General features: G+C 43.2%; 1 protein-coding gene across 1 annotated transcript in view; it reads right to left on the reverse strand.

Annotated features, from left to right (window-relative positions):
• The window catches only part of LOC308150556 (uncharacterized protein), a gene marked incomplete at both ends in the record, with an annotated part of 119,042 nt that overhangs the window by 61,934 nt on the left and 44,325 nt on the right, over positions 1-12,783 (reverse strand). Inside the window, one exon of the mRNA XM_080523374.1 lies at positions 2,338-2,382. Coding sequence (XP_080379500.1) covers positions 2,338-2,382 — 45 coding nt within the window. The remainder of the gene's footprint in view (positions 1-2,337; positions 2,383-12,783) is intronic.

The following is a 12,783-nucleotide window of genomic DNA, read 5'->3' on the forward strand; positions in this document are numbered from 1 at the left end:
GGTATTATCAGGACACCGCCACAAAATGTCACACCTCCTCCTCCTCCTCCTCCTCCTGCTCCTCCTCCCTTTCTCCTACGACTTTGTGTCGCACAACTTTCTGAGTTATTAAGGTGGAAGGGTACATTGAGTCATGTGGGAGAAGCGTAACGGTTAGTAGCTGAAGTGTGCTAAAGATAATTGAACCTATTGAGCATAGTGGTGCCAGGAGGATTCATATAACCTAACTGTACATTACAGCTTGTTATAAATGAGTAACAACTATGGTAATTACCTGTAATTGTGGATAGTTACCACCAGTAAGAAGAAAGACAATTACCTATGTCTATTTTGTTCTAGCCTTGTATTCCTCACAGCAGCTATGTAACAAACCCGTTGGGTAGCTTATTACTGTGTTACTGTAAGTAACCTACGGATTACCACTGACTGAGTAACCGGTCTAGAACAAAATGATTACATCGAAACTACAGTCCATCTTACCATTGACTTGTTACTGGTAACTTCTGGTAATTACTGCTCTGTATGTGGTTGACTACCCACAGTCGTTGGGATTGATTTACAAGGCCTGCAGAGGAGACTACAACTCAAAACAGTCAACCAGGCCTTATAAGCAGACTTCCTCATCAATACTATCTATGCATGAATGCACTCATCAACTCCCCCCCCCCCCCCCCCCCCAAGGCTGCGTCTTGAGTCCCCTCCTCTACTCCCTGTACACCCACGACTGCGTGGCCACACACAGCTCCACCTCAGTGATTACATTCGCTGATGACACAACAGTGATTGGCCTGATCACCGACAACGACGAGACGGCCTACAGGGGAGAGGTTGACCGCGTGGCTCAGTACAGCCAGGAGAACAACCTCTCTCTCAACACTGACAAGACCAAGGAGCTGGTGGTGGACTTCAGGAGGAAAGGTCGGGAACAGGACCCCATCATCATCAACGGGTCAGCCGTAGAGAGGGTCAGCAGTTTTAAGTAACTTGGTGTCCACGTCTCACATCTCTCACCTGGGACGTGCATACCAAACAGGAGGTGAAAAAGGCACAGCAGCGCCTCTTTCATCTCAGACGGTTAAAAAAGTTTGCCATGGGGTCGAAGACCCTGCGGGCCCTTCTACAGAGGCACTACCGAGAGTATATTGACTGGGCGCATCACTGCCTTCAACCGCAAAGTGCTTACAGAGGGTGGTACGGACAGCCGAGCGCATCACCGGATGTAAGCTTCCCTCCATCCAGGATATACTGTATACAACAAACGGTGTGTCAGCAAAGCTCCCAGCCATCCCAACCACAGCCCGTTCGAACCAATGCCAGCCATCCTCTTCTGGAGCCTCAGGGCCAAAACTCAGAGGCTAATAAACAGCTACTACCCCCAGGCGATCAGGCTCATGAACAAGTCCACTGTAGACAATTGACTATCTTCCCCTAGCTCACCCCATGTACATGGACTACAGTAACCCTAAGCTCAAGCCACTGTGAACTTTCTATTGGCACCACTAGTGTAACCTGTCTTGTCTTACCTGTACTATTGCCACCTTATATTGTACTATGCCTATTCTTTTGTCACTTATGTCCTGTATGACTGACACTTTTTTTTATCTTGAATTATGCTTGAATTGTTATGCCCTATGTCTTGGGTTGCAATGGAATGTCAGGATCCAAAGCCTAAGAATGTTACTAATATTACATTGTGTAATATGACGTAACAATAAACTTGAAACTTGAAACTTGAACTTGAAACTTGAAACTACTTGAAAATATACCCACTCTGGTGTTTAATAATAATGTAATGATTTTACCTTTTAGCGCCGGTGTATATACAAATATATATAATATATATATAATACAACCATGACCTTATTTGCCAGCGTTTGCTTACATGTATGGTAATGACTGGATGCAGTTATCTGAGTTCTGTCTCAGCTCTGCTTCATTGATTGGTGAGTCTCATTTGCACACCATTCAGTAATAACTTTGGGCTGGAAACAGTGCAATGTCAGTAGTATTGATTATCCAAGTTTTGAATGCATCAATGTCTCAATGAGGACTATTGTGGATCTCTCTGTGGAATGGATACGTTTTACATGCAGGTAAAAGGAGGACAAGGGCAGAAATGCGTGTGTGTGTGTGTGTGTGTGTGTGTGTGTGTGTGTGTGTGTGAGAGAGAGAGAGAGAGAGAGAGAGAGAGAGAGAGAGAGAGAGAGAGAGAGAGAGAGAGAGAAGAGAAGAGAGAAGAGAAGAATGTGTATTCAATCTTTACCCAATAGTCAGTGATAATAGCTTATGAAAAGATGAATGGAAACCACTGGAGGGACAGTACAGCACGGTACTTACAGGCTGGCCTCTGGTTCCTGGCTCTCCTGCTTTTCCTCTACGACCCTGAAACAGAGAGAGAGAGAGGGGGGTGGTGGGGGGTGAGAAGAAGTGAATGACATGGAGAGGAGCAACAACATCGCACAAGTGCACGGCTGGGCATACACGCTGACAACAATTAAGGTTAGACAGCCCTGTTGCAGCGGCTAATTTGATTTTAATTAACAGCAAGAAAACAGCTTAATTGCTGCACTGTGTGGCGCACTACTCTTTGTCCCCCCCCCACCCCCCCACCCTCTCCTGTTTATGGCCTCCTAACCAGCTGTGTGTGTGTCCCCAGTCACATCAATCAGAACAGGAGCAAAGAATAAGCACAAACAACCCAGGCCGAAGCTTGGACTTCCTGTATGTCAGGGTGGGGTCAGAATGGACCATTAGGATCATTGGGATCAGTATTGTGATTTGTAAACAATCTATAATAACTGAAATGTCTGAGATTACTCTGACAAAACTGACATCGTAATGGGATACATGCTACAGTACTTAATGGTATGAGGATATGAGGATATGTGTTAGCAGGAGGAATGGGATACAGCTCAGTGGACATGTTCAGATAGGGAGGCATAGCATCAGTCAATATCGAGTGGCTAGAGTTAGGATTCCTTAATATTCACAACATGCCAAATCAGATGAGCGATTAGCTCAATTAGGAAGAAGTCAATACCCAGGCCAATACCAACTTACTGCACAACACAAAGTAAAAGAAACGAGGGAGCAACAGAGAACCACGCAATAATAGCTCTTTTCTAGTGTACATCTCCAACACAATGGGGTCCAATTAGCTTCTGATAAGGAGCGCTGCACAACACTAAATTGTAGTGGGCATGGTTGCTAAGGTGGAGGGCAGCTCTGGCAATGAGTGAGTGAAGATAATTGAATATGATATGAAGATTGTCCTCACCGATCAGAATTTCACAGCTAATGGATAATCACTAAACAACAAATGTAACCAAAAGCTGAAATGTCTATGATATCTTAATCTAAGCAAACAAGACTACAATGGTGTGCCAAATTCAACCTGCTGCTTCATTGTCACATCAGATAGCACGACTCTGTCGACTCGTATCTCACAAACGGTCATGGGAAGTTTTAACCAAGCTCTTTTGGCTCTCTGACCGACACTTTCATTGATTCATTTTGTTTTATTAATTCATTCGTCAGGGAAGATGCCAATCAAGCCTATTTAATAGATTAAACAAAAACGTATTTTCCTGTCCTGCGTCTAGGCTTACATAATTAGTAGTGCTTATTTTCCGATATTATAGCGTACTATTCGAAAGCAGCCTGAGGACTGTATTATATGAAAGCAATCCAAGCCCTATTAGGAAGAGATTAGTCCAGTGCGAATTATCAATGTCTGTAATTTTTATGGATTGTGCATGACTGCGGTTGTAATAATGCATGTCTCTTTCTCTGCGTTTTTTGGCTTGTAAAAAATATGAACATATATATGCGCGCTCCATTGATCATCAGAGACAGGGGAAAGGCTTTCAACAGTATCACAGCCCATGGTGTGTGGCCTGCAATTATTATGATGCTCTGTGACAATCCCTGGTAGTTGTGTGGCTAGTATAGGCCTAACTGTGATCAATGAAAGTAAGCTGTGATTATTATGCAGGCTATAATAAATAGAACTGAAATGTCTGTCTTGTCTTGTCTAACAAGACTGAGCTGCTCTTCCTCCCTGAGAAAGCCTGCCCTCTCCAAGACTTCCTACCAGACAGCCAAGACCTTTAGGGTGATCCTTGGCAACAGCACCCTCCTGCAGACTTTTTCCTGTACAACATCAGAAGGATACGTCCATTCCTCACCAGAGAAGAAGCACAACTCTTGGTCCAGACACTGGTCATCTCTCGTCTTGACTACTGCAACACACTACTGGCTGGGCTTTCCGCCTTCGCCATCAGAACTCTGCAGCTCATCCAGAATTCTGCCGGACGTCTGGTGTTCACTCTCCCCAAGTTCTCCCATGTCACCCCAGTCATTCGCACCCTTCACTGACTTCCGGTAGCAGCTTGCATCAGATTCAAGACCCTGGTGCTCGCCTAACTGGACGGCACAGTGAACAGCCCTTCCCTACTTGTAAGCAATGGTCAGCCCCCAAACATCAGCCCCCAAACACTCTTCTACCTCTGCTGGCTGACTGGCACCCCGCCTCTGCATCATGCAATTTGGTCATGGCTTTTCACTGTCTTGGTACCCGGTGGTGGAATGAGCTTCCCAGTGCTATCCCAGGGCTGCAGAGTCACTAACTATGTTCCACCGTAGACTAATGACCCATCTCTTCAGGCTACATCTTGATTGTCCCTCCTAAAGACCTCTTCATCCCCACTAGCCCCCTGTATCATTTTTAAAATGATTCTTCATTCTTCTAGCATTGTGACTGGCAATGGCCCCTGGTCCTAGCATAGATAGTTTTTTTTTTATGATGACTGATGTATAGATGATTCACTTACTTAGACAAGTGTACTTGTTGTAAGTCGCTTTTGGATAAAGGTGTCTGCTAAATGTCTAATGAGTGGGATCATTCGAATTGTATTTCTCCAGTGGCTTGACAAATTGTCACGCTTTGGTTTGTTAATGGGAAACTAATTGAGTTTCTTTTAACCACACGTTGGAATGAGTGGAATGAGTCTAAAATGTTGTGAGCGGGGAGATGCATATCACATACTCTATAGTAATAGAGATCATACTCTATAGTAATAGAGAGCAGTGTAATGCCAGAGTAAGGTGACCACCTTCTTGTGCCGATTCTGACAATGACAGAAGATCTTGTCGTCCCCGTCATCCCCCTTTATGTACCCAGTGAAAATGTAGCCTATCCAGGGACGTAGGAAATATATTTTGTGAGGGGGTGCTGCCCCCCAGGCCTGGAATTTCATAATTTTAGTAGCAAGGTCACTTGGCCTAAATGTTTTGAGGCACAAAGGTGCCAGGGGAGCAAGGTCATCAAATTAAACTATGATTTTAAGTCCACTGAAATAATGAATTTAAAGGCGTATGCCAGATGTATTGTCGTTGATAATCAACACTCTCTTTTAAAGATATTCTCCTATTTGATATTCTCCTATATCAAAGACATATGTGACACAGTCTGGTGAAAAGGTCTGCATGTTGGCAATTCTTAAAAATGTAAAATGTGTAATTGTTGAAAAGCCCACTCAATATAACAAACAGTTTTAGGATCTCTAAATACTTATAATTTCTGAATTGGATTCACTGTATCGCGTCCCGTCCTGCTTCAGGTCAGTGATGCATGGCTTGTAAACAATCGTATGTTTTGGGACGTGTTCAAAAGCAAGGACTGTGTGATCATCTAATTATGTATAGTTATGTATTTTTTAGCATGTTGATGTTCTACTAGCATGTTGTGATGTGCTAAACATGCAGTTAGATGTTCATAGAGATGTACAGTTAGATATTCATAGAGATGTACAGTTAGATATTCATAGCGATGTGCCTTCTTAGTTGCTAGCTAGCTACCAACGCGATGGTAGCAAACACGTCTGTTTTGAGTCAGAGCGAGTTCCTCCGGTATTTGGTTTGAGGTGTACCAACATTCAAATAAGCATATCTTCTTCAAATATGTTCAAAAGTCAATGTATGACACATCATTTGAAAGTGTACAAGCTGCACTTTCAATAATAACAATAGCTGGTTAACCCTGCCCCCAACCACTCCCCCACTAGCTGTCAACTGTCAATATCTGTCAGTGGTAGTCACTGGGTCAGATAGGCTTTTCAAAGAGAAGTTTAGAGAACTTTGCCTATATGGGTGCAAAGTTCGTGTTGGTCAGGGCAGATACATTTTGCGGTAATAATAATAATAATTCATTATATTTATATAGCTCTTTTCCGAGGTTCAAAGACGCTGTGACACCAAATTACCAAAACGTTCTTTGCACATGGTTTTAGTATTGCACAGCGCTCTATAGTGGAAACAAATTAGGGCCAATTGCTATATTGAGCCATCTAATATTTATGTATATGTGTCAGTATGAGGGACGCAATGAGGCGTCACCTTCCCTGGAGTTTGGAGTCTTTGGAGACGATTGGATCAGAGCTTGATGAAAGAACAGCAGGGAATCACAAAGTGTCCCCCCTTCCCCTTCCTTCTGACACTCTGTCTACATAGACTTTGATTAGTTAGGGTTTGATTCAGCGTATATTTGCCTGGAACAGAAACAATCTGCTTTTAATCATCCAACAGTGTGTGTCTGTGTGTGTATGTGTGTGTGAGAGAGAGAGACAGAGAGAGAGACAGAGAGAGAGAGAAAACAGGCCGTTCGTAGGCCCCACTGGGGATTGCATTATCAATTGTGGGTGAGCCAAGGTACAGTAAACATTAACCTTAATGATGAGAAGAATGGAACCTGTGTATGTCCCATCTGAGGGGCTTTCTGTTCAACTGCATGTTGTTTGATGTTCCACACACAGCTTTCATGTGCTTCTTTTGATCGTTTGTGTTAATAAGGATCTAAGGTTTTCTCAATGTTCTGACTGTGCTTGCGTCTGAGCAAGGCTTGATGTCTTGGTTGGAGAGCAGAAGTTCTCTGTTCTGGAAGGTATTTAAAAGTATCTTTGAGCCATAGAAACAATACGACTTTCTGGCATTACCTTTTGTGGTGGTTGAATCGGCAAACACATCCTACAATTGAGTGATGAATCACGACGAACCGTGTATGAAATGTGCTATACTGTTAATAAAGTTTGATTTTGTTTGGGTTCACGAAAAACCAGTAGTTCAAGTATAAACAGAGGCCTCCTACGAACAATGGGGAGCAGATTTTAATGACAGTGAAGTGTGTAATTTGTTTCTCTCTTTGATAATATGCTAACAGAATGCTTTGCACAGGATGAGAGTGTTTGTTCTAGCCTTAGCACTTGTTCCTGCCCTTGCTCCCATGACCTTAAGATAATTAAATACATTACAGAGAGATATGTAGTTTAGCAAACAAATATTTCATATATTATTATTCCAAACAGGTCATAAATTATGCAATTTTTCTCATTTATCTCTCCAGATTTGCCCATAGCACTCTTTAAACTCTGAACTGCATACTATTTGTCATTCCTGAGCACATCATTGTTAAACAAAAGAGCAAAATTAAACAAAACCATGAATATCACCATCTAGAAGCCTGGGGACCTTCTGAAGGAAGAGAGTATGCCATCTTACAAACAGAGTTGAGACACCTGTCAGAGGGGATCTGGTACTCTCGTTAACCAACAAAGATGGACACAAACACATCAATCAAAGACAAAGGGAGACATTACAGTCCTGTAATATTCTCCCTGATACATTAGGACTGAATCATCATCAATGGAGATGACACAGTAACTACTGTCAGCTGCATCTGGCTATATCAACAACCCATTATCAGATCGCAATATTGATAATGGCCAAAGTAGTGTGAATGCTCTTTGAATGGTATCGTAAAAATATACAATGAAGACTGAGACACTAAAAGCCTTCAGCACTGCTGCATCTCTAGTCTACATCATCGAGAACTCAGCCCCTCTCTCTCTCTCTCTCTCTCTCTCTCTCTCTCTCTCTCTCTCTCTCTCTCTCTCTCTCTCTCTCTCTCTCTCTCTCTCTCTCTCTCCCTCTCTCTCTCCCTCTCTCTCTCCCTCTCTCTCTCTCTCTCTCTCTCTCCTCTCTCCTCTCTCTCCTCTCTCTCTCTCTCTCCCTCTCTCTCTCTCTCTCTCTCTCTCTCTGTCTCTCTGTCTCTCTCTCTCCTCTCTCTCTCTCTCTCTCTCTCTCTCTCTCTCTCTCTCTCTCTCTCTCTCTCTCTCACTGAGCCTGTTGGATCACTGTGGCAATCTCTGTTGCTATGCAACGCTGGGTGTACTATAAATTTGACAACATCCGAGCGCTTGATTATTATTTGAGCGCTGCAGTGTGAAGCCCTCCTTCAGGTCATTGCGGCATATTAGAGGGAGGGAGAGATGGAGGGAGGGAATGAAGGAGGGAGAGAGAGAGAGAGAGAGAGGACACTGCTGGTGGAGGCTTTTACACTGAGTGAAAGACGGGCTGACGAGGACAAACATACGTATGTGATTGCATTCGTCTCTATCATTTGCAGACTCTGCAAGCACATGAGCAAAGGAAAATGCGTTCACCACATTTCGCTAATGGTGATGAGAGCTCTAATGTGAGCTCTAATGTGGGTAAACATGAGACTTTGGGGAAGGAAGTGGGCTCAGTTGACTGGCAGTGTCTATTTCAAACCTGAGACTTCATCCACATGGAGAATCACAGCATGTACTGGCTCCCACCCTGGTCAGGGTAAACTAAGACAGACAGAGGGGACAGCAGATGACATCATGCATGGCCAGTCCTGCAGCCCCGACCCCAGTCTGAGACCAGTAAATAAATAAGTAAATAAATACAAAGTGACACAGCAGGGGGGGGGGACCAAGGGACACTCTAAGATGGCTCTGTAATCCTGATCCTAAATGTCAACAGTTTCTCTCAGGCTTTGGGTGTCCGATTGTCCACACCGGAAAAAGGCTGCGGTATGAAGTGGGGCCGAGTGGGCGGTGTTGGGTGTGTTACTGACATTAGAGCGTTTCGAAAGCCCTCATAATCCAGCAGACGCAGACATCCCTGCCAAGAGGGGTCAGATGATAAGACTGGAAAGATCCCTGAACAGAATGCCATTAGGATCCATCTGATCCCTGACACACACCTACACCCACATACACACACTCACATTTATGGCACTTACACACACACGCGCGCGTGCACACACATACACACACACACACCCACACACACCCACACACACACACACACACACACACACACACACACACACACACACACACACACACACACACACACACACACACACTCTCTCTCACACACACGCACACACACACACGCACACACACACACACACATATCATACAGGAGACAGTAACTGCCTCTTGGGGTCTCTGGCTAGTAGCTCTGCTAATTTCCCTGTGAGGCTGATAAAGTATAATGGCCTGAAGGGGAACTGTGACATTACCAGTCTAAGTCAGTCAGCCTGGATGTTACGTAGCTCCAATGAGAGATGACCTTTTCCTGACTGGACCACTCACATGACACTCTCACTCTTTCTGCATGAGCTGATGCTTCACTTCCCGGGGGGGACGTGTGCTCATGCCACCTGAGCCTTTTCCAGAGCTGCCTGATCAAATTTAGCTGGAACTGAATCTGCGGTACTTACAGTTATGACAGATACAGCTGTGCTCTCAGGTAGAAACAAATACAATTTACAAAAAACGTGGTCCAATGTGCTTGTGGTGATTTATTAAGGTAAATGTGAGGGCTGTTTTTCCAAAGGCGATGATGAGCCGTGACGTTACTGTACCCTGGTCTTTTATTCAAATAAAATGTTTCAAATTGCACAAAGATCACCTATCTATAAAAATGTCAGCTTTTAAGAAACATGCAAGCTAGGGTGGTACACTGGTGTACACTTTTGCTATTGGGAACCTTTTTGCATATCTTATTCAATGCTGTGCCCTTGTTTGTTGGGATATTTGGGATATCACATAAACATGAGAACAGATGTCATACAGTTAATCAAACAAGAACCAACATCACAGGTACATTATGACATATATAACCACAATTCCTGTCGCTAGGTAATTGTGAGTAATTGTCATTCCTTGTGTTGCATTATCTCACTAACCGTACCTGTGATGTTGGATTGTAACTGTACTATACCTGTGCTTTTGTTCATGCATGTCTTTTGTTGCTGTGGTTGATGTATGCAGGTCTATTGGTGCAGCCCCCCTTACAATGAAAGAGATGATACAGGATCATCTGTATAATTTCAGCCTATTGTTCTAAAATATGAGAGTAAATGAGTCCCCATCATGCGCACTGCAGTCTGTGTGTGTGTTGCACGTGGATTCCATTGAACCCAAGCCACAGGAATGTGAGCCAAAATATAAATGATACAATGGTTTGATCAAATCATGCATTGTGATTGGCTGAGAAGCATTCTAACCATTCAGATATCCACAATATTAGCACAGCTACTTCATCCCTTTCACTTGCAAAATGTGTACGTATGCCATAAACACTCTTCAGTGGACACCTTATTATGTATTATGTATTACATTTTTGTAGGGTTAGGGTTAACCCTAGGGTTTTCTTTCAATAATGAAAACGTTGCAATGGAAGGATTCTGACAATAATGGATCATGCATGGTTGTTTTTGTCATCTTTACGCTGGTCCACTTCCACAAAAAACATATATAATTTATAAGCCAGCCAGGTAGTGATTTGTTTACTGGGTTGCAATGCCAATAATATAAGACCATGAGTTCCAGAACTATCATCCAGCCTGCGTGCCTAACTATGATAAAAGTTGTATGAACTACTTTTATAGGCAGAGGGCATAAACCAATACAATATGATACAAAAAAAACACATGCTTGTTGTCAGAATTGTTACTGTCGGTGTAAACCTGTTACAATATAAAAGCAGTAACACTCAACATATCAACGGTTGCGATGGTCGGCTGCGCCTCGTGCCTATAACTGCATCACACTCATTCTGATATCCATGGTAAAGCACACCCCCTCATATGTTATTGTTTGAGTGAAACTTAAGTATTATTCAAAATCAAAATATTGGCACTGATAAACTACGGATTCTCTGGCTGAACGATGTAGTACAGTGAATCAGTTCATGGATTATTTTGTACAAACCATACACTGACCATCCAGGCCCAAAACTAACTTAAAAATGACAGACCTTGGTTGTGAAGATCCCGTAGCATCTGTTTATTCATTCACATTTGAGAGGTTGTGGTCTGCCAATGTGAAATTGCCTGGGCTCTTACTGAAGCTAGGCGACTAACATACAATATCTACAAAATAGAATAATTTAAGGTTCCTTAGACTTTTAAAGATAACCATCTATGGTTCTTTAGACTTAAACAAAAGATTCTAAAAAAGGGCAAATGAGCTGAAATGAGAGGTCAAATCCAGAGACAAGAACTTAACCTTCCCTATCGCAGTGCTCATTATTTCCAGACAATCACAATTACCCCAACTGTCTACCAGCAGCCAGCAAACACTGCTAATTAATTCTGTAATTAAGATTAATTCTGAAATGTCATCCATTCCCCATGCAGATGTTTTCTAATTTCTTACTCCAAAACTTTGCCCTACAGACCAAATGTTTCAAGAAGACTGGGGAAAAACACCTCAACATCACAACATGCTCATTTGAACAACAAAACTGATTACATTTTCGATCATATTTTCATCAACTATGTTGAGTCATGTCTTATAATTGAATACATATACATATGATTGTTTGTGAATACATAATACTGTACACAGTACTGTAAACAATGCATCCTGATCTTCTGTGGCCACCACTCACATCAAAACCCTTCAACCATGGCAAACTTGCTATCAAAAATACACTCTTGAGGTTACTGCAAATTATTCTGCTCTCCTGCGTCATCACAACTCAGAACTCTTCTACAACCCACAACCTACAACTGATTAAGGAACCAATTAAAGGCAGACTACCAAGCAGACACTGCAGGCTCCTTGCTTCTGTCTGTCTTTGCTGGGTGCCATCTTGAGGAACACTTGCACTGGTTCAGAATATGCCAGGGCACTGGAGCGTGCAGAGATCCCTTGCACTTAGAAAAGCCTCAATAAAATAGGATTTGTTCCAGTTGTTTACTGGGGGTTAAGAGGAGTGACCGGGGCAGGGAGAGAACGGCAAAGCCGACAGCTGCCTGGCAGGGGCTCAAATGCAGCTTAGCATTTTTCACTGTTCTGACTGGCACACAATGTGCTCTTTAACTCCCAGCCATCTAAATATTCAGGCACGTATAAAGAGATGGCTGACAACGTGGGCAACTTAAGACAGCTCAGCTGGCCAAGATTGCAGCTATAGTCTCATTTTGCCGGAGCTTTCCCATTTTTCCTTTCTGTGACTAAAAGCCTTTTATGACTAAATGGATAATTGTTCCCTGGATTGACCACTAGATGGCAAACTAGCTTCACCCAAGATCACGTAGTGGTTGGCAGGGGGCCGACCAGTGTTGTGTAGCCAACCTGAGGAGACTGTAAACTGTCAGCTCTGTGAGAGGGGGGTGGATATCCTCAAAGCATGAATGTATGATGTGTGTGTTGGCTAACATCCTTAATTAGGCAGTTTGGCAATTAGGTATTGAATCCTATAAAGGAGTCTTAAGTAAAGTGGTAGCGTGCGTGTGTGTGTGTGTGCGTGTGTGTGTGTGTGTGTGTGTGTATGTGTACGTAAGTGCAAGGAAAAAAGGAAAGGGAGAGAGAGAGATGGAGTGACAGAGAGAGAGAGAGAGAGAGAGAGAGAGAGAGAGAGAGAGAGAGAGAGAGAGAGAATGAGAGAGAGAGAGAGAGA

Source organism: Nansenia antarctica, assembly GCF_963989245.1.
Source record: "Nansenia antarctica genome assembly, chromosome: 1".
In the NCBI taxonomy this organism is placed as follows: Eukaryota; Metazoa; Chordata; class Actinopteri; order Argentiniformes; family Microstomatidae; genus Nansenia; species Nansenia antarctica.